This window comes from Panthera tigris, chromosome B2 (assembly GCF_018350195.1).
Source record: "Panthera tigris isolate Pti1 chromosome B2, P.tigris_Pti1_mat1.1, whole genome shotgun sequence".
NCBI lineage: Eukaryota > Metazoa > Chordata > Mammalia > Carnivora > Felidae > Panthera > Panthera tigris.
This window is the reverse complement of record NC_056664.1, coordinates 50,297,462-50,317,119: the sequence shown is the minus strand read 5'-3', so window position 1 is coordinate 50,317,119 and position 19,658 is coordinate 50,297,462. Positions and strand designations below refer to the sequence as shown.

The 19,658-nt window shown below is 38.2% G+C and overlaps 1 protein-coding gene across 1 annotated transcript in view; it reads right to left on the bottom strand.

The window, feature by feature from the left end:
* FBXO9 (F-box protein 9) overlaps positions 1–19,658 on the bottom strand; it is a 46,381-nt gene that overhangs the window by 6,883 nt on the left and 19,840 nt on the right. The window contains exons 4-12 of the mRNA XM_015543551.1: positions 17,253–17,310; positions 15,792–15,891; positions 12,481–12,611; positions 11,621–11,735; positions 8,811–8,929; positions 8,504–8,594; positions 7,284–7,379; positions 6,862–6,955; positions 3,471–3,622 (exon numbers count right to left, since the gene is read on the bottom strand). Of these exons, the coding sequence (XP_015399037.1) occupies positions 3,471–3,622; positions 6,862–6,955; positions 7,284–7,379; positions 8,504–8,594; positions 8,811–8,929; positions 11,621–11,735; positions 12,481–12,611; positions 15,792–15,891; positions 17,253–17,310 (956 nt within the window). The remainder of the gene's footprint in view (positions 1–3,470; positions 3,623–6,861; positions 6,956–7,283; positions 7,380–8,503; positions 8,595–8,810; positions 8,930–11,620; positions 11,736–12,480; positions 12,612–15,791; positions 15,892–17,252; positions 17,311–19,658) is intronic.

The window sequence follows — 19,658 nt, the reverse complement described above, 5'->3', positions numbered from 1 at the left end:
CAGATTCACTCCTTTTCACAGGTCCCTATTTTCTTGGTTAGGGATAAATATAAATGAGGCTATGATCAAGAACTTCTTAATTCTCAAAAGTATTGCAAAATCTGCTGCTAAAGCAGTAGCACAACAGAGATCCTTAGACTCTCTAGCCAAAATTGTCCTTGATTATCTTTTAGCTGAACATCTTGTGTTGTGGCCAACACCACCCACTGTGACTGGATTAAGAACACTTAGGGGGAAGTTAAAACTCAATTATATAAGATCACTGAGCAAGCCCCTGGGCTTAAAAAGATGACTCCTTCAGCAGGGTCTTTGACTTGTTTCTTCTTGGTTTGAGTCTTGGAGACCATGGCTCTAAAGTATACTCCCACTATTGGGTATTATCCTTATAGTAATAATCCCTTTGATGCATTATCTTCTCTCAAAATCTTTGAATGTATGTTCACAGCCACTGATCAGCAAGCAAATGATCTCCTAAGACTGGAATGTGAACCTGAAGCTGTGACCTAGCAACATCACAGAGATTAAGGAAAAGAATCAGGAGCTATAGGTACCACACAAAGGATCTACAAAAGCTGTGAGAAGTACAGAATGGTAATTGACAGTTGGTGCTAATGCCTTAAATTTTTATCACATCTCTCAGTTAAGCTGAGAGTCTGATCAAAAGGGGGAACTGTTAAAGGGGGAACTATTAAGAAAACCACAGGTCCAAAATGGCATCATCAGAATGAGCTCCGAAACTGGGGCTTAATACGTAATTTAACTGCAGTTTCCACCTCCCTCAGAAATGTAGTCTTAACTGGTCAGTCAGGAATTTTCTGATGGTACCAAGGAGTCTGCCACATGGGCCCTCTGCAATCCCCAAAGTAAGATGAGGTAGTCTGCATAAGACACCTGGCTTTTCCCTCTAAGGGAAAGTGTCCTTGCTTGAAACAATCCTTTTCTTTTGTTAATAACCTTCTTGCTTGGCTCTCCTATAAAACCTTCCATTTTGTACAACTCCTCAGAGCTCCCCATTCATGAATCTTTCAATAAAGCCAATTAAATCTTTAAAATTTACTTGGTTATTTAATAGGCATATTATTAAAAAATTGATAAATTTAGGGGCACCTGTGTGGCTCAGTTAAGCAGCCAACTTCACAGCTCAGGTCATGATCTCACGGTTTGTGAGTTCAAGCCCCATGTCGGGCTCTGTGCTGATAGCTTAGAGCCTGGAGCCTGCTTCAGATTCTGTGTCTCCTTCTCTCTCTGCCCCTCCCCTCCTCTTTCTCTCTCCAAAATAAATAAATATTAAAAAAAAATTTTTTTAACTGACAAATTTAGAAAAGTACAAAGAAAAATCACTCATAATTCCATCACCTAGACATAGCATATGAATTACAGTTGACCCTTGAACAACGCAGGGTTAAGGGTGCCAACCTCCCACACAGTCAAAAATCTGCATATAACTTTTGAGTCCCCCAAAACAGAACTATTAATGACCTACTGCTGACTGGAAACCTTTCCAGTTACAAACAGTCGATTAATACATATTATGTATGCTATATGCATTATATACTATAATCTTACAATAAAGTAAGCTAGAGAAGAGGCAAAGTTATTAAGAAAATCATAAGAAAAATACATTTAAAGTACTCTATTTATTGAAAAAAATCCACATATAAGTGGATTCATGCAGCTCAAACCCATGTTGTTCAAGGGTCAACTGTACTTCCTTCCAAGGACCTTAACCTGTCTATTGAGCTTTTCTATTGAGATCATACTGTTAGTAATCCTGCTTCTAATTTAACATTCTGACATATGCATTTCCTCCTATCAATAAATACACTTCAGAAGTCATTTTTAGTTCCTGTGTAATATTTCACTGTCTGCCTATATCACAATTTACTTAATAACAATCCCCTTTTTTTGGAGATTTAGGTTGTTTTCACTGTTTGGTAATTAAAAATAATATGATATTTTTTTATTATATCCTTTGAACAAATTTCTAAGAATAGAAATTCTAAGTTAAAGACTATAGGCATTTTAAGGATCTTGTTAAAATGTAATTTATAAAGAATTATAGTCCTATAATAAAATTTAATGACTTAAATATTTGCATGATCAACAGCATGATCACAGTTCAGAGGGAGAAGAAGCAGGTGACAAGTTAAACTACTATAGCCTTTTATTTGTCTCCAAAAAGGTGAGAAATAAACAAAGGCTGAAAATTCAAGTGACTTTATAAATACTGTAAGGAAATCAATGTTATCATTAGCAGTTATAGATGACACCTATCATGTCCTTTTTCTCCTAAAACGTGATGCTATTTGTTTGGTTTTACTCTGGGTTTGGTATCTTTCTTTAAAAAGAAAAAAAAAATTCCACTGCACAATTTTACTAAGTGAAGCAAAAGAGGAGGTATAGGACTGGTAGGTAAGAATTAAAAGAAAGAAAAATGCTTTCTCAGTTCTCAGGACCTTTCATATGAGTGGGGGGAAAGTTCCTTGTAAGGTGGAAAAAAGACGCAGAAAGTTTTCGACCCTGTGAAAACTCAAGGCTATGAGGTAGGTTAATAGGAGATGACCTCAAAACTTGTCTCTGAGAATTTTGGATTCAATTTTGGAACGGAGAACCCTCGACCACACACCAATATTCCTTTAAACCTAGCAACAGTGAACCTCAACATCCACACAAATTGCTCTTTCTCTTATCTCTGTACTGCTCCTTTCTCACACACATTCTTCTGCTCATTAACTATTTCACACAGGTAATCCTAACATGAAGAGCTTTAAATTAGGAATGACCTGATAGATTTGGCTTTCGAACACAGATCTTTTTAGAAGACTTATTACTCTTCTACCTACCATTTTATTAAAATCAGTGTATAATCCCTGAGAATAAACACAATGGAAATAAGTAAAAAAAATGGTAAGACTGAAACCCAGGGGAAGAAAACAGATCTAGTGTTTTAAAAGTGCCTTGAGTAAGTCAACGAGTAAGTAATGCACGGACGGCTTTGAGTGACTGAGTACCATTCTGCTTGAGGAGCTCGACTTTCACTTCCAAAGTGGCGGCACCGGTTCCCATTCCCAGGGGCACTGGAAAGAGCTCCGCCTCCTGGTCCACTCTCAGTTTATCTCCTTTCAGCAAGTTTCTTGGTTTGCAGTTGTTGTTTTGGTTTTTGAATGCCTGACAGAATAACACTGCCATAGAAAAGATTGTCATTTTCTGGGCAGGTGACCCCCACCCAGAAAACGGAAGAACATGACCAGCTTGAACCAGCAGCACTAACTACCACACTGAGAGTTCTCTAGGTAAGTACAACAGACTTGAGCGCATCTATGGGAGCACGTAACACTCTGTAACGTAATGCTGTTTTACAATGTAATGTCAACTCTGGAGGAACTTGAAAGCTATGTGAGGGTTTTCTAAGCCTGACATGAAGTACACATTTATTGTGTAACTCTAGTATTTGTATCACATTCACCTACTTGTATGTAACATGACAAGAATGATGTATCCAGATGAGTTTGTTGAACCTCTGGTGGCCACTGGAACACAGCTGTAGCCCCACATGAAAACTCTGATCTGCTTCTGGTACGGGGACACGACGGAAGTATCTGTATTTATAGTCAAGTGGTTTCTGTAAAAGAAAAAGTATGTAAGCCATAATGAAACCTCAACTCACTGACACGTAGAAATATCATAGGAATACATGATGCAAGAGTGATGCTAAAAGTAACATGGCATCTGCACAGAGCAGAGGTGTCCTGAGTATCAAATAAGAATGTGTATGAGCGCTCTGACAAATGTTAAAGCACTCTAAAGTAAGGTTTTCTATCATCGACTTAGTTAATCATCACAGTAACCCCAAGTGTTAAATATGATTGTACATTGCTAGTTAATGGCTAAAAGAATGAAGACCTAGGGAGGTCAAACAAGTTAATCAAAATTACACAGCAGTTGCAGCGTTGGAAATGAAAACTGCTATCTTCTACATGTAAGCCCAGTACTTCTTTCTACTGAAAACACAATTTTTAAGGAGGCAAAGGGATGAACTGGTGAAAGATGTAGAAAAAGCATAGAGTAGAACTTAACTTTTGTGGTAAGTCAATGAAGAAATAGATGTGGACAAGGTTCATTAGAATCACACTTTTGCAAATACTATTGCTAATGACACAAGAATGCCATCACTATACATGGTTTCAGTGTATCATATTCTGAAGAGAAAATTGGAACTCAATGTAGGCAGTTCCTAAACTCTTTTATTAGATAAAACCTAAATAACAAGGGCCTCACATTTTGACCTTAGGAAGCTCATGGCCAACATCACAACCATAGCAGCCACCTCTGCCCCTCAGACTGCTGCCCAGATTCCTGTAGCCTACCTGAGGCAGGCAGAGAAGCCGGCAACAGATGGCCACAAGGTGAAGGGACTCCGATGAAACCCTGCCCTAACTATCTCAACACATGATGCCAAGGAAGAGAGGAGGATCTGATGGGAGGAAAACGTTCAAAAACTACATTAATTATAAAAGCATTAGGCAAGTCTTTATTCCAACTACGTCACAACCGACTACTCAGGTGTATGGACTCCTTGGGCATACATTTTTAAAACCAGGACTGAAAAACGCATATGGAGAAAAGTTGTGAAAAAAATTAGGCCCTCAATGTATTAAAGACAGTTAAAAGTAATCTGGAATGTAATAATTCAATAGTCACATTTGCTTGGCATTTTTTTCCTTATATAAACACAGGAAGATGGCACAAAAACAGACACATAGACCAATGGAATAGAATAGAAACCCCAGAACTAGACCCACAAACGTATGGCCAACTCATCTTTGACAAAGCAGGAAAGAACATCCAATGGAAAAAAGACAGTCTCTTTAACAAATGGTGCTGGGAGAACTGGACAGCAACATGCAGAAGGCTGAAACTAGACCACTTTCTCACACCATTCACAAAAATAAACTCAAAATGGATAAAGGACCTGAATGTGAGACAGGAAACCATCAAAACCTTAGAGGAGAAAGCAGGAAAAGACCTCTCTGACCTCAGCCGTAGCAATCTCTGACTCGGCACATCCCCAAAGGCAAGGGAATTAAAAGCAAAAGTGAATTACTGGGACCTTATGAAGATAAAAAGCTTCTGCACAGCAAAGGAAACAACCAACAAAACTAAAAGGCAGCCAACGGAATGGGAAAAGATATTTGCAAATGACACATCGGACAAAGGGCTAGTATCCAAAATCTATAAAGAGCTCATCAAACTCCACACCCGAAAAACAAATAACCCAGTGAAGAAATGGGCAGAAAACATGAATAGACACTTCTCTAAAGAAGACATCCGGATGGCCAACAGGCACATGAAAAGATGCTCAACGTCGCTCCTTATCAGGGAAATACAAATCAAAACCACACTCAGATACCACCTCACGCCAGTCAGAGTGGCCAAAATGAAGAAATCAGGAGACTATAGATGCTGGAGAGGATGTGGAGAAACAGGAACCCTCTTGCACTGTTGGTGGGAATGCAAATTGGTGCAGCCGCTCTGGAAAGCAGTGTGGAGGTTCCTCAGAAAATTAAAAATAGACCTACCCGATGACCCAGCAATAGCACTGCTAGGAATTTATCCAAGGGATACAGGAGTACTGATGCATAGGGGCACCTGTACCCCAATGTTTATAGCGGCACTCTCAACAATAGCCAAATTATGGAAAGAGCCTAAATGTCCATCAGCTGATGAATGGATAAAGAAATTGTGGTTTATATACACAATGGAATACTACGTGGCAATGAGAAAAAATGAAATATGGCCTTTTGTAGCAACATGGATGGAACTGGAGAGTGTGATGCTAAGTGAAATAAGCCATACAGAGAAAGACAGATACCATATGGTTTCACTCTTATGTGGATCCTGAGAAACATAACAGAAACCCATGGGGGAGGGGAAGGAAGGAAAGAAAGAAAAAAAAAAAGAGGTTAGAGTGGGAGAGAGCCAAAGCATAAGAGACTGTTAAAAACTGAGAACAAACTGAGGGTTGATGGGGGGTGGGAGGGAGGGCAGGGTGGGTGATGGGTATTGAGGAGGGCACCTTTTGGGATGAGCACTGGGTGTTGTATGGAAACCAATCTGACAGTAAATTTCATATATTAAAAAAATAAATAAATAAATAAATAAACATTAAAAGAACAAAAACAAAACAAAACAAAACAAAAAACCACAGGAAGAAGGAAATTATCTTTAGCTTATTTCCAGTATAAACTGATTGATTCTCGGGGTTCCTGGGTGGCTGAGATAGTTTCGCATCCAACTTTTGATTTTGGCTCTGGTCACAATCTTATGGTTCATGAGTTTGAGCACCGCAACAGGCTCTGCGCCGACAGTGAGGAGCCTTCTTGGGATGCTCCTCCTCTCCCTCTCTCTGCCCCTCCCCTGCTCATGTTCTCTGTCTCTCAAAATAAATAAACTTAAAAAATTGAATTCTCTGTAAACGTATCCTTGAGAAAGAATCATCTGTGTGAGCTAACTTAAGAACAAAATCCCTTATGATTCAAAATGAGAACAGCTAAAAACATATTCAGGTATGATTTTACTAGTTATTTCATAGGATATTTTGGGTTTACATTTTCATATGTAAAAAGCCTGGACTAGAACAAGAAATCATTTAGAGAAAAACAAGCGAATCCATAATTCAAAATACCCCACATTTTAGAAAACCTTCCAGCTCTGTTTAAAGAGATGCTATAAGTCAACATACATTTTGTGAAACGTATAAATTATAAAACACAATTTTGTTATCCTTTCTAATCAAGAATTCTTAAATGAGTAGGGTACTGAAATGAAGAGAGAACTGCCAATTCCACCTTGTATACTCACTTCTTCTTTTTTCTTAGTTATCACAGCAAATACTTTGGTCTGATTGTCTGTATCTTGTGACAAGCGGTAATGACCCAGTAGAATTGCATCAGTTCTAAAAATTAAAAAATACAAGTTAAGTCCATTAATCAGTTATTGTATGTATTTAAATAACCTAGGAAGTAATATATTACAATAGTAGTTACTCAACTTGCCCGAGAAGAATCAACTAGGATGTGAATAAACCTAGTTTGGTAAGGTTCCAAAGACCTACTGAACTGTCCTCTCTAGAGCGATACCCAGGAATTAGTATTGTTCACAAGGGCTCTTGCGGAGTGCTGTTTTAATCATGCAGTACTAACTTAAGGAAGCACTGGATGACATTAACCTGCAGGTATCCATATAAAATGTGGGCTGGATAGAGAACTACAGAAAAATACTACCTGGTATTCCTAGTTCTTAAACGAGGAACAATGGACTGAGGCTCCTCAGGGGTTGTCAACATCATCATGTGGCCATCAGGGAAGAACCTTATGTACCTGTGTAAAAAGAAAAAGAACACCAAAAAACACCACACACACACAAAGTATAAAACATGTCCTTGTTTTCTAGCCCTAAACCTGTTCTCTGCTGTGAAATCAAAACAGAAATACCATGGGTCAAAAACTGACAAAACATCATTAAAACAAACACTATTGACAACCTGTGAGGCCAGCACAATAGAAGTGAAGGCATTTTATTATCTTTCTCAGAGGGAACTGTTTAACTTTCAGTTTTACTCCTGAATAAAAATATTCCTCTATTAAAGCACTTTTCCTAAAGCACTAATTAATATAAAAAGTGAGCTCTAATGATAATACACAGTAGTTAACAGGTCTACTTATTCCTCTTTTTTATGTTTATTTATTTTTAAGAGAGTGAGATAGTGCGAGGTGGGGGACAGAGAGAGAGAGGGGGACAGAGGATCCAAAGCAGGCTCTGCACTGACAGCAGAGAGCTCGATGTGAGGCTCAAACTCATGAACCACGAGATCATGACCTGGGCTAAAGTCGGACGGTTAACCAACTGAGTCACCCAGGTGCCCCATGTCTACTTCTCAACGATGATAACATCTGATGGATAGTAAAGATGAATAATAGCAAAAGCTATGTGAAAAGGCAAATGAATGAGTACACCAAAAGCAAAAAACAAGAACTCTAGAACATAAAACAATTCTGGGGCACCTGGGTAGCTCAGTCCGTTAAGTGCCTGACTCTTGATTTCAGCTCAGGTCATGATCTCACGGTTTCTTGAGTTTGAGCTCCACATCGGGCTCTGTGCTGTGTAGAGTCTGCTTGAGATTGTTTGTCTGTCTGTCTGTCTGTCTGTCTCTCTCTCTCCCCCCTAACACTGTCTCTGTCTCTCTCAAAATAAATAAATAAACTTTAAAAAATTTAAGAAAAGAAAAACATAAAACGATTCTTAGATTTAGAGGCTAGGAGGAATTAAATCATGTGCATTAACCTATTAGTTCTTCAAGTGCAGGTCCTATTATAATACTGGATAAAAATACTGAGGGTCATTCTATAGATAAATGCAAAAGCCACAGAGAACAGCTTCCTACTAATGAACTAATACTTGGAGAGAGAGAATTTTTCACTCACTCAGTTTACTACAGTTGTACCTGTAATATTCCACTTGGTGCCAGGCTCTATAGAAACCATCAAGAGACTGTTCCCCTTGACGAATATATGTCGTTTTGCTGATATACACTCCTATAAAAAAGAAAGTTGTTTTTTTTTTAAGTAGGAACACAAACAAAAATTTTATAGTTACAAGCACATAACATGTTTCTAGTTTTAATTTTACTGTGGTTTCCTTTAAATATGATCAGAGGACTAACGTCTGTTACAGAAAATGAAGACTATGTATTTATCAAAATCAGCAGGACAGACCACTATTTCTTCTCAGTTCTAAAGAGTTCAACTTACCATCAAACCGGACACGGGGCCTTTCTAAAAACATCTCTCTCCAGGATGTGTATGGAACAAGTTTAACACAGCTTCTGCCCCAAACTTTCAAGCAGGCCAAACGCCATATTTCAGGGTCTCTAGGTGATAAAACATAACATCAATTTATAAAAAAGGCTAAGTCCATCTATGCAGATACAAGAAATATCTCTGCTACTAGCAATCATCTTCTATTCAGCAAGAACTTGTTGAGCTCCTACAAGTCACTGTCTGGGTTCTGGAGATAGACTGATAGACATGGCTAAGGCCCTGCTGGTTTATTGGTGGGAAAGCAAACAAAACTAAGAAAACAGAAAAGTTTCAGGTAGTGTGCCCAGTGTAAGAAAAAATGAAGCAGGGTAAACAGACAAGAAATGCAGTGGGGAAATAGAGACAATTTCAGATATAGTGGCCGGGAAAGAACCCTGGGCAGAAGCCATAGCAAGTGCAAGGCCCTTGGGTAGGAGTGTGACTGGCACACTCAACAAGGACCATGAGGTTGCAGCAAACTAAGCAAGGTTAACAGACTACATGATTAGAGAGGCAGTCAAGGGCAGGGGAGGTAACAGCTTGCAGGCTATTTAGGTGAGACAGATGCCACTGAAGAGCTCTGAGTATGATTTAATGCTTTTACCGGGTTTTGGGGTTTTTTTCCAATTTAAGTTTATTTATTTTGAGAGAGAGAAAGCATGGGCAGGGGGCAGAGAGATGGGGGAGAGAGAGAAGCACTAGCAGGCTCCACACTGTCAGTGCAGAGCCTGATGTGGGGCTCAAAGTCACAGCCCGTGAGATCATGACCCTAGCTGTAACCAAGAGTTGGATGCTTAATCAACTGAGCCACCCAGGCGCCCAGACTTATGCTTTTAAAAGATCACTCTGGTAGTCTGGAAAATATGCTCTAGGGGTGTCACAGTGGAAGCAGGCCACTGCCGTAACTCAGACCAGGTATAACTGTGGCTGACCAAGAAGGGTACTTGGAGAAGGGTGAAATGGTCAGACTGGAGGTCTACTTTTAAGGCAGCACCAACAAGACTGTTATGGGGTTAGTGTAGAAAAACTAAGCAAAAGATATACTGAATATCGACAGGATTCCGATACAGCTCAAAATACTTTTAACTCTATCTGTAACTTGAAATATTCAGTTTTAAAGATGTAAAAAACTACTTGTATCTGAGCCGGGCTGCAAAAAAGGATTAACTACCTCCCCAATTTTTTCTTTTTATGATTATTTTTATTTTATGAAAACACACAGAAGTTTTATCCCTGAAAATTCCCTTTATAATTTTTTTAATGTTTATTTATTTTTGAGAGAGAGAGCGACAATACGTATGGGAGAGGCAGGGAGAGAGGGAGACACAGAATCCAAGGCAGGCTCCAGGCTCCAAGCTGCCAGCACAGGGCCCCATATGGGGCTCGAACCCACGAACTGTGAGATCATGACCTGAGCTGAAGTTGGATGCTTAACCGACTGAGCCAACCAGGTGCCCCTATAATATAATTTTTAAAAAAGTTAATAGATTAACAGTTCTAGAGACTCCAATTTCAAAACTGAAATCTACTTGTTTAATAAGAATTTGTTAAATGGAATAGCACACAGAATCACCAAAAAACAAAGGCATCAGGCAATTCAAATATTTTACCCAAAATACAAGACTCCAAATGAAATTAGGTTGTTAAAAAATAATAAAGTTTAAGAAGTTATAAAAAACTTCTAGATGCTAAGGACAAAGTATGTATTTTTATGTAAGATATCCACGAAAGATGACCAATCTCAAATAATTTTATACTAAGCTAGGATTATTCTTTATGTAGCAATATTTTAAAAGTATAGGATGGGGGTGCCTGGTGGCTCAGTACATTGAGCATCCGATTCTTCTTTTTTTTTTAATGTTAATTATTTATTTTGAGAAGAGAGACTGCGCGAAGGGGAGTGGCAGAGGGAGAGAAGGAGAGAGAGAATTCCAAACAGTCTCCGTGTTCAGGGTGGAGCCGGTGAGCATCAGACTCTCAATATTGGCTTGGGTCATGATCTCAACATCATGAGATGGAGTCCCACATAGCATCACAGAGTGGAGCCTGCTTGGGATTCTCTCTCTCCCTGTCTGCCCCTCCCCCACCTCAAAATTAATAAACATTAAAAAATAAAAGTATAGAATAACTTTTAATGGGCCAAAAGAAAGTTCTAGTGCAATCTAAGTTTAAATCATTACTTAAAAAAATTTTTTTTTAATTTTTTTATTTATTTTTGAGAGAGAGAGAGAGAAAGAGAGAGAGAGAGAGAGAGCGCCAGCAGGGGAGGTGCAGAGACAGGGAGACACAGAATCCAAAGCAGGCTCCAGACTGAGCTGTCAGAACAGAGCCTGACACAGGACTCGAACCTGTGAACTACAAGATCATGACCTGAGTCAAAGTCAGACATTCAACCAACTGAGCCACCCAGGTACCCCTAAATCATTATCACTTAATGGGTTTAGAGTTATTCTGAAAATGACTTGAGTTTATTTTTCTAGTGCAATTTCTTTTCCAAATCAGCGAGACTAGCATGCAAACTACCCTGTGGAAGTAATGTGTGTGACTACCTCTGTTCTACGTAATAGTCTATACTCTGGAAACCTAGTGCATTCTACCTTTAAATGCTAAGTGGTTTGAGAAAATCACACAAATACAACTTAGGCCAAACTGTTCATTCTAAATTTTTACCCAGAACATCAATCAAGTTTTTTATCAAAACCAGCAAAAGACCATAATTTTTTTTCACCACTGCCCAAGTTGTTTTAAAACAGGTGAAGTACCTGGCACAGATATAGAATCCTCTGCACACCTGTGACAGCTGCTCTAATGATCTGAGATCCAAGTCACTAGACACCACCCATCGGAAGATGTACATCAGGACCTCCATTGGCAGCACTGCAAAAGAAACCAACCGTTCGGCGACTCTGTTATTTTACCATCTCATTCTCGGTGCAGGTAGCTCTCCGTACTCCCACACATTTGTGAATCACACCCTTAGTACTGCTTAGAGCTGTGCACGCGTGTATTTAATTATCCAAAAGTAATAATGGTTTCTAACATCAAGACACAAATCTTTGTTTTTTTCACTATAGAGCGAATCAGAAGTCACCTTTATAGAGCACCCTTTCCCTCAAAGGATCATTTTACCACCAAGATATATTAAAATACAAGTGTTAGAAAAATAGTCTGATACACACACACACACACACACACACACACACACACACACACATAAAATCCATATTCCATTCGCTAACACTAAAAACTTATTTTCATCTCCTTGAATCTGGAAAATCCCATAACTAATTAAATAACATTTAACATATGAAAAGAAAAACATTCATTTTTGAACATGTGCCTATCTCAGGCTAAAATGCCTGGTGACACCAATATTCCTCTAATTTTCTTGGACTGCTTCAACACCCTCTTAGATCTTCACTGAACCAAGTTGGACCTCCTTGAATTGTGCTACAAACTGCTTTCTACTTGAGGTTTTGCAAACAGTAATTGTAACTAGCTCTCCCAACATATCTTGAACTAAAGCAATTACCTGGCAAGTTATCTGACCTTGTAAGTCAGGAAACCTTAAATCTCTGGTGAAAGTGTGCCTTGCCGAGTTCTAACAACCTTGAACTCATACCTGATATGTGAGTCTGACTGCTCTCCAGCTCAGGCTGGCACAGTTTGAGCACAGACTCCTGAAACGTGAGCTGCTGCTGGAAGCAGGACAAGAGGTCTGCCATCTTGCTGTCGTCATCATTATCTTCCATGCTGAAAAAGGAGGGAGGTGAATAAACTAAGTGCCTCAGTCCACAACAGAGCTCAGAAACTGAGTTTTCATAGTAGTTTTAAAATCTGCTTCAGAAAAAGTCATCTAAAAGTAAACTATCTTTACTTTTTTGATTTGAAAAAAGTTTATTCTGCCTTGCAAAGGAGTATCATACCCAGTCTTTTGAAGGAAAAAGCAATTTTCATTCTCACCCAGGAAGAACTAGAATTCAGAGGGGCAGGGGCGTGCATGGGTGGCTCAGTCGGCTAAACGTCTGCTTGGTTTCAGCTCAAGTCATGGTCTCACAGTTTCGTGAGTTCGAGCCCATGATGGGCTCTGCTCTGACAGTGCAGAGGCTGCTTGGGATTCTCTGTCTCCCTCTCTCTCTGCCCCTCCCCAACTCATGCTGTCTCCATCTCTCTCTCAAAATAAATAAATAAAAAGAAAAAAAAAAGAACTAGAATTTGGGATACAATTACTGACATTTAGTCCATTTTATTGTAGAGATTTCTTGAATTAGTGAAAAAGATCATTTCAAATGATTTAAAAAAACTTGTGTAAATATATTCCATACTAGTATGACTATACTCCATTCTAACTGGATAAAAATCAAACATACAGATGTCATCTGTGGTACTTACTTACCAAGGGTTTTGTAACAGATGTGCCTTATCACCCTACCTTAAGAGAGGAAAATATGTAATTTAAAAAAATCTTAGCAGGGTCCACAAATCATCTACCAACATAAACAAATGTGCAGTTTAGAGTTCTGGGAAAAGAAAAAAAAAACCTCTAGCTTTCCATTTTTGCTGAAATTAACCTTAAAAGTGATCAGACTACAAAAAGGCCTAGAGGAAGAGTGAAGTCAAAAGACCAGGAAAGGTTTATTATAATACAACAAAGGCACGTGTGGTTGAGGCCAGATGGACTCAAAGGCTTCTCTACTGACATTTCAGGGAAGGCAAGAAACCAAAACAAAGCCAGGAAAGAGACTTCCAGGGATTACTAGATCAGTAAGAAAACAAAAAAACAAAAGAACAGCTGTATCTTTAAAAAACCTTCATTGCATATGGGCTTGCAGAAAGGGATGGGACAGAAAAGAAATGCTTCTTTCATGTTTTAAGGCAACCTTTCTTAACAGTACCTATATCTATTCATAAAACTGGCTAAGAGCTAGGTCTAAATGACCACCTGAGTTTAAAGACGGTTTAAAAAAGTCCAAATGACTCATTTTGAATATGAACTATTTCACACTGGTAACTCTCACTTGGTGAACAATATACTATTAGCTTCAAAGTTCAAACACACAATTAAGACTGACTTCATTTGGATGTTTTTAATATCCAAAGCCTGTGTGTTAATACTGTAAGCAGTTAAAAAAACAGTGGCAATAAGTACATCATCCATAAGGGGAACTTAATTATTTCATGACAGAGGTAATATAATAATCATTACCAAAACATGATTTTCCTGTGTATTGCTCATTTTAAAAACCTGACATTCCCTGGAAATGCAAGCTGGTGCAGCCACTCTGGAAAATAGTATGGAGGTTCCTCAAAAAACTAAAAATAGGGGCGCCTGGGTGGCTCAGTCGGTTAAGCGTCCGACTTCAGCTCAGGTCATGATCTCGCAGTCCATGAGTTCAAGCCCCGCGTCGGGCTCTGTGCTGACTGCTCAGAGCCTGGAGCCTGTTTCAGATTCTGTGTCTCCCTCTCTCTGACCCTCCCCTGTTCATGCTCTGTCTCTGTCTCAAAAATAAATAAACGTTAAAAAAAACAAAAAAAAACAAAAAAAAAACAACTAAAAACAGAACTACCCAGGACCCAGCAATGGCACTACTAGGCATTTATCCAAGGGATACAGGTGTGCTGTTTGAAAGGGACACGTGCACCCCCATGTTTATGGCAGCACTATCAACAATAGCCAAAGTATGGAAAGAGCCCAAATGTCCATCGATGGATGAACGGATAAAGAAGATGTGATATATATATACAATGGAGCATTACTCGGCAATCAAAAAGAATGACATCTTGCCATATGCAACTACGTGGATGGAACTGGAGGGTATTATGCTAAGTGAAATTAGTCAGAGAAAGACAAAAATCATGACTTCACTCATATGAGGACTTTAAGAGGTAAAACAGATGAACATAAGGGAAGGGAAACAAAAAGAATATAAAAACAGGGAGGGGGACAAAACAGAAGAGATTTATAAATATGGAGAACAAACAGAGGGTTACTGGAGGGGTTGTGCATGGGGGGATGGGCTAAATGGGTAAGGGGCACTAAGGAATCTACTCCTGAAATCACTGTTGCACTAGATGCTAACTAATTTGGATGTAAATTTAAAAAATAAAAAAATAAAACAAGTTAAAAAAAAAACAAAAACCTGACATTCTCTAATGGGTACAGACACTCCTCCCTTCTCATTTCAGCAAATTAAGCTTTTAATGATGGATTAAGCCAAAAACAGTTTTATAGAATTGTTTTGCAAATAGCTTCAAAAGTACTGGTTTAAAATTCTCTTGAGCTCTGTCCATATAAAACTATCAATGCCACTTCATGACTTTCCTGCAAGTGGCATCTGTCCAAAGAAACAGTTTCTTTCCTGTACCTGTGCTTTTAAGCAAATGTTACAGTCTCAATGTCCTCCTAGACACCTTAAAAGAATAATAAAGTCCTGTTATAATTCAGCATTTTCTTAATAAAATGAAAAACCTTTTTTTAAAAAAATGTATAGCTTCTAACATACAAAAAAGGAGAAAGACTAGTTTGATGAAACCCCGTGTACACATCACCCAATTTCGACGATTATTAACATTTTGTCAACTTTGGCCTATTACATTTTAATAGGTTTGACTTTTTAAAACAGGTTTCAGAAAGCTGAAATGTGTCTTTTAATTTACTTTCAATAATCACTGGTTTTACTTAAAAAACAAAACAAAAAACTCTTGTTACCTTGTCTTCGTTATATCTGCCTAAAATGTGCATTTCTATATTTTAATCTTAGTATTTCCCTAACTAAAAAAAATTCTACAACTGTATAAACAAGTCTTTATACTAAAGACTATATAATTCAACAGAATTACCACCATCTTCTTATCATGTTAAGAGTCAACAGGGCAAAGATGCTTAACTTTAACAAACTCTATGTATTACTGTCTATCGAATTATATACGCACTAGCTGTTTCCAACGCCATCACCATCTGGAGACCGGGTATAAGTAATCTTGAACTCTATATCAGGTACAAGTTGCATAGCCCTACGATAAAACTTGATGGCTAAAAGAAGAAATAAAGCTAAATTAGCTATGACCGCACATTTTTGTCATTTCCTTTACCTGTAACTGTGGTTTAATTTGGTAACTTTCTTTACAAAGAGCCAAATTCCTTTTTTTCTGTATGCAATAGTTCAATGAACAAACTTATTTCCAAACCTCACTACTCAGAAGTAACCTTTCCTTTTTCTAAAGCTAACACATTATACAGGCTTAAGGATGCTGTATTTCATTCACTCTTCGCTTTTTCCCACATTTTCCCTCAGCCTCTTAAGCATTGTTAGAAGTGATCTTAAGTGGTTGTCTTTCTTGGGCTTTGAAAAAGCAATTGTTGTAGCCCCAAGAAAAACACTTTTAAGCAACCTTTTCTTTCTAGGTTGCAGAGTTGAGGATAATCAAATGCTTCCTACTAGGTAGAATAAAGAGGTTTTTTTTAATTTAACCTTCAAATCCAACTTCCTTTAATCAAGCTATTATTTAGCTAAATAACCTTTAAAAGCTACTTTTTTATGAAGTTCCTGGCCAGGTGGTTTAGAGCTGTAATACTTAGTAATCTCTCCCACAAAGCTATACCAACAGAACTTGAGACTTCAAAAGCCTACCAGCTCTTTTTCCCTTAGATGGAGTCTATTCAATTCAATATATTCTGCTGTGTTCTATCACTCTGGGTGAATTACTATACACTAAGTGGAAATGGGACTCTCACAAACTAATGAAGACTGTAGAGGGCTTTCACCATTTGGGCTCTTTTAATGTCTCAGGGTAAAAATATCACTAGAAGAAATGTGCAAATAAAATGCAGTAATCCTGAAAATGTTATTTTTGGGGCATTTTCAAATAATTAAAGCAAAGCATCTTTCCCACACCCCAATTATCAGCTTTACTTTCACAAAATGGAAGCCTACTTACATGCCTAATACAGTAAAATGCCCCATCACTTTATTTATGCATTTCTAATGGATTAATAAGAGACAATTAAAGCTGACAATTATTCCTTTGTGTAAATGTAAATTAGAAGATAGGTTCTTGAAACTATCTTTTATATTCTCCTCCTCTGAAGTCATTTTCATCCATAAAAGAATACCGTTTTTAAATGAGAAACAATTATTTTTAAGACTTTAATAATGAAGAATTAATAAATAGTAAAACCTAAATGTAGACCAATATGATGATGTGTCACAGCAATATTCTGGAAAATGTTACACAGAAATATAATTTTTAGTTTTGATTTGTTAAAAAACAATTTCAAATATAAGGTGACTGATGTTTATATACCAAATATAGTCTAGTTAAAAAAAGAATTGGTCAATAAGAGCTGTTATTCAGAAATGTCATGACCATATGATCCTGGGCCCTGAGTTTTACCTTCATAGAGAGCTCCATTCTGTTCTTCTTCTACTGCTTTTAGGAAGAGTTCTCGAGCCTATAAAAATAGTGAAATGCAATTTTTGAAAGTCTGTATTAAAAATGAGTATGCATGTGGGAATGCAAGCTGATGCAGCCACTCTGGAAAACAGTATGGAGGTTCCTCCAAAAACTAAAAATAGAACTACCCAGAACCCAGCAATGGCACTACTAGGTACTTATCCAAGGGATACAGGTGTGCTGTTTCGAAGGGACAGAGGCACGCCCATGTTTATAGCAGCACTATCAACAACAGCCAAAGAATGGAAAGAGCCCAAATGTCCATCAGTGGATGAATGGGTAAAGAAGATGTGGTATATATATACAATGCAGTATTACTCGGCAATCAAAAAGAAGGAAATCTTGCCATTTGCAAATATATGGATGGAACTGGAGGGTATTATGCTAAGCGGAATTAGTCAGAGAAAGACAAATATCCTACGACTTCACTCATATGAGGACTTTAAGAGACAAAACAGATGAACATAAGGGAAGGGAAACAAAAATAATATAAAAACAGGGAGGGTTGGGGCACCTGGGTGGTTTGGTCGGTTAAGCGTCCGACTTCGGCTCAGGTCATGATCTCACGGTCCGTGAGTTCGAGCCCCGCATTGGGCTCTGTGCTGACAGCTCAGAGCCTGGAGCCTGTTTCGGATTCTGTGTCTCCCTCTCTCTCTGCCCCTCCCCTGTTCATGCTCTGTCTCTGTCTCAAAAATAAATAAACGTTTAAAAAAAAATTAAAAAGAAAAAAAAAACAGGGAGGGGGACAAAACAGAAGAGACTCATAAATATGGGGAACAGGGTTATGGGAGGGCTTGTGGGAGGGGGGATGGGCTAAACGGGTAAGGGGCACTAAGGAATCTACTCCTGAAATCTTTGTTGCACTAGATGCTAACTAATCTGGATGTAAATCTAAAAAAATAAAAAATAAAACAAATTAAAAGATAATAAATTAATTAAAGCCACTTTATTTAATAATAAAAAAAATGAGTATGCATGGCAGAAGGGCAGTCTTGCCAACAAATAGTGCCAGAACAATTGGACATCCACAGGCAAAGTAATGAACTGTGACTTAAACCTCACATCTTACATAAGAATTAACTCAAGGGGCGCCTGGGTGGCTCAGTCAGTTGAGCGTCCGACTTCAGCTCGGGTCATGATCTCACGCTCTGTGAGTTCAAGCTCCGCGTCGGGCTCTGTGCTGATAGCTCAGAGCCTGGAGCCGGCTTCAGATTCTGTGTCTCCCCCTCTCTCTGCCCCTCCCCTGCTCATGCTCTGTCTCTGTCTCAAAAAAAATTTTTTTTAATTAAAAAAAAAAAAAAAGAATTAACTCAAAAATGGATCACAGACTTAAATGTAAAATATAAAACTTTCAACTTTTAGGGAAAAAAAAATCTTGGAGATTTATGGCTGGGCAGACAGTTCTTATACTCAATTCCCAAAGCATAATCCATAAAAGGAAAGGATGATAAACTGGATCTCATCAAAATTAAAAACTTTTGCTCTGTGAAATACCCTGAGGATGCAAATACAAGCTACAAGCTGAGAGAAAGCATTTAAAAGCCACGTATTCAACAAAGGACTGTATTTAGAATGCATAAAGAACCTTCAAAAACTTAACAGTCAAAACACAAGCAATACAATTAGAAAAGACAACATACTGTACAGAGAGGATATAAAGATGGCAAACAGCACATGAAAAGGTATTCAACATCATTAGCTATCAGGGAAATACAAATTAAGATCACAATGAAGTATCACTACATACTTATCAGAATAGCTAAAACTAAAAAGTAACGACAACACCAAGGGCTGACAAGGATGTGGAGACCGTGGGCCACTCATACATTGCTGCAGGGAACATAAAATGGTACAGACACCCTAGAAAACAACTGGGCAGTTTCTTTTAATCAAACAGGCACTTACCATACAACCCAGCAATTGCACTGTTACGCCAGAAAAATGAAAACTTACATTCATGCAAAAACCTGTACATGAATATTCATAGCTGCTCTATTAATAGCCAAAAACTAGAAACAACCCAAATGTCCTTCAGCCGATGAATAACCAAATTGGGGTATACCATACCGTGCAATACTACTGAGCAAAAAAAGGGAACAAACTACCATTACACACAAACATGGATAGATCTCAGGGGAATTATGCTGAGTGAAAAAAGCCCACCTCAGAAGGTTATACACTAGATGATTCCATTTATACAATATCTTTTGAGTATCAAAATGATAGGAATGGAGATTAGTGATTGCCAGGGGTTATGAATGGTCAGGGGAGGGGGGAAGGGTACAACTATAAAGGTGTTGACAGAGAGAGCCCTGTGGTGCCAACAGTTCTTTATCTTGATCATGG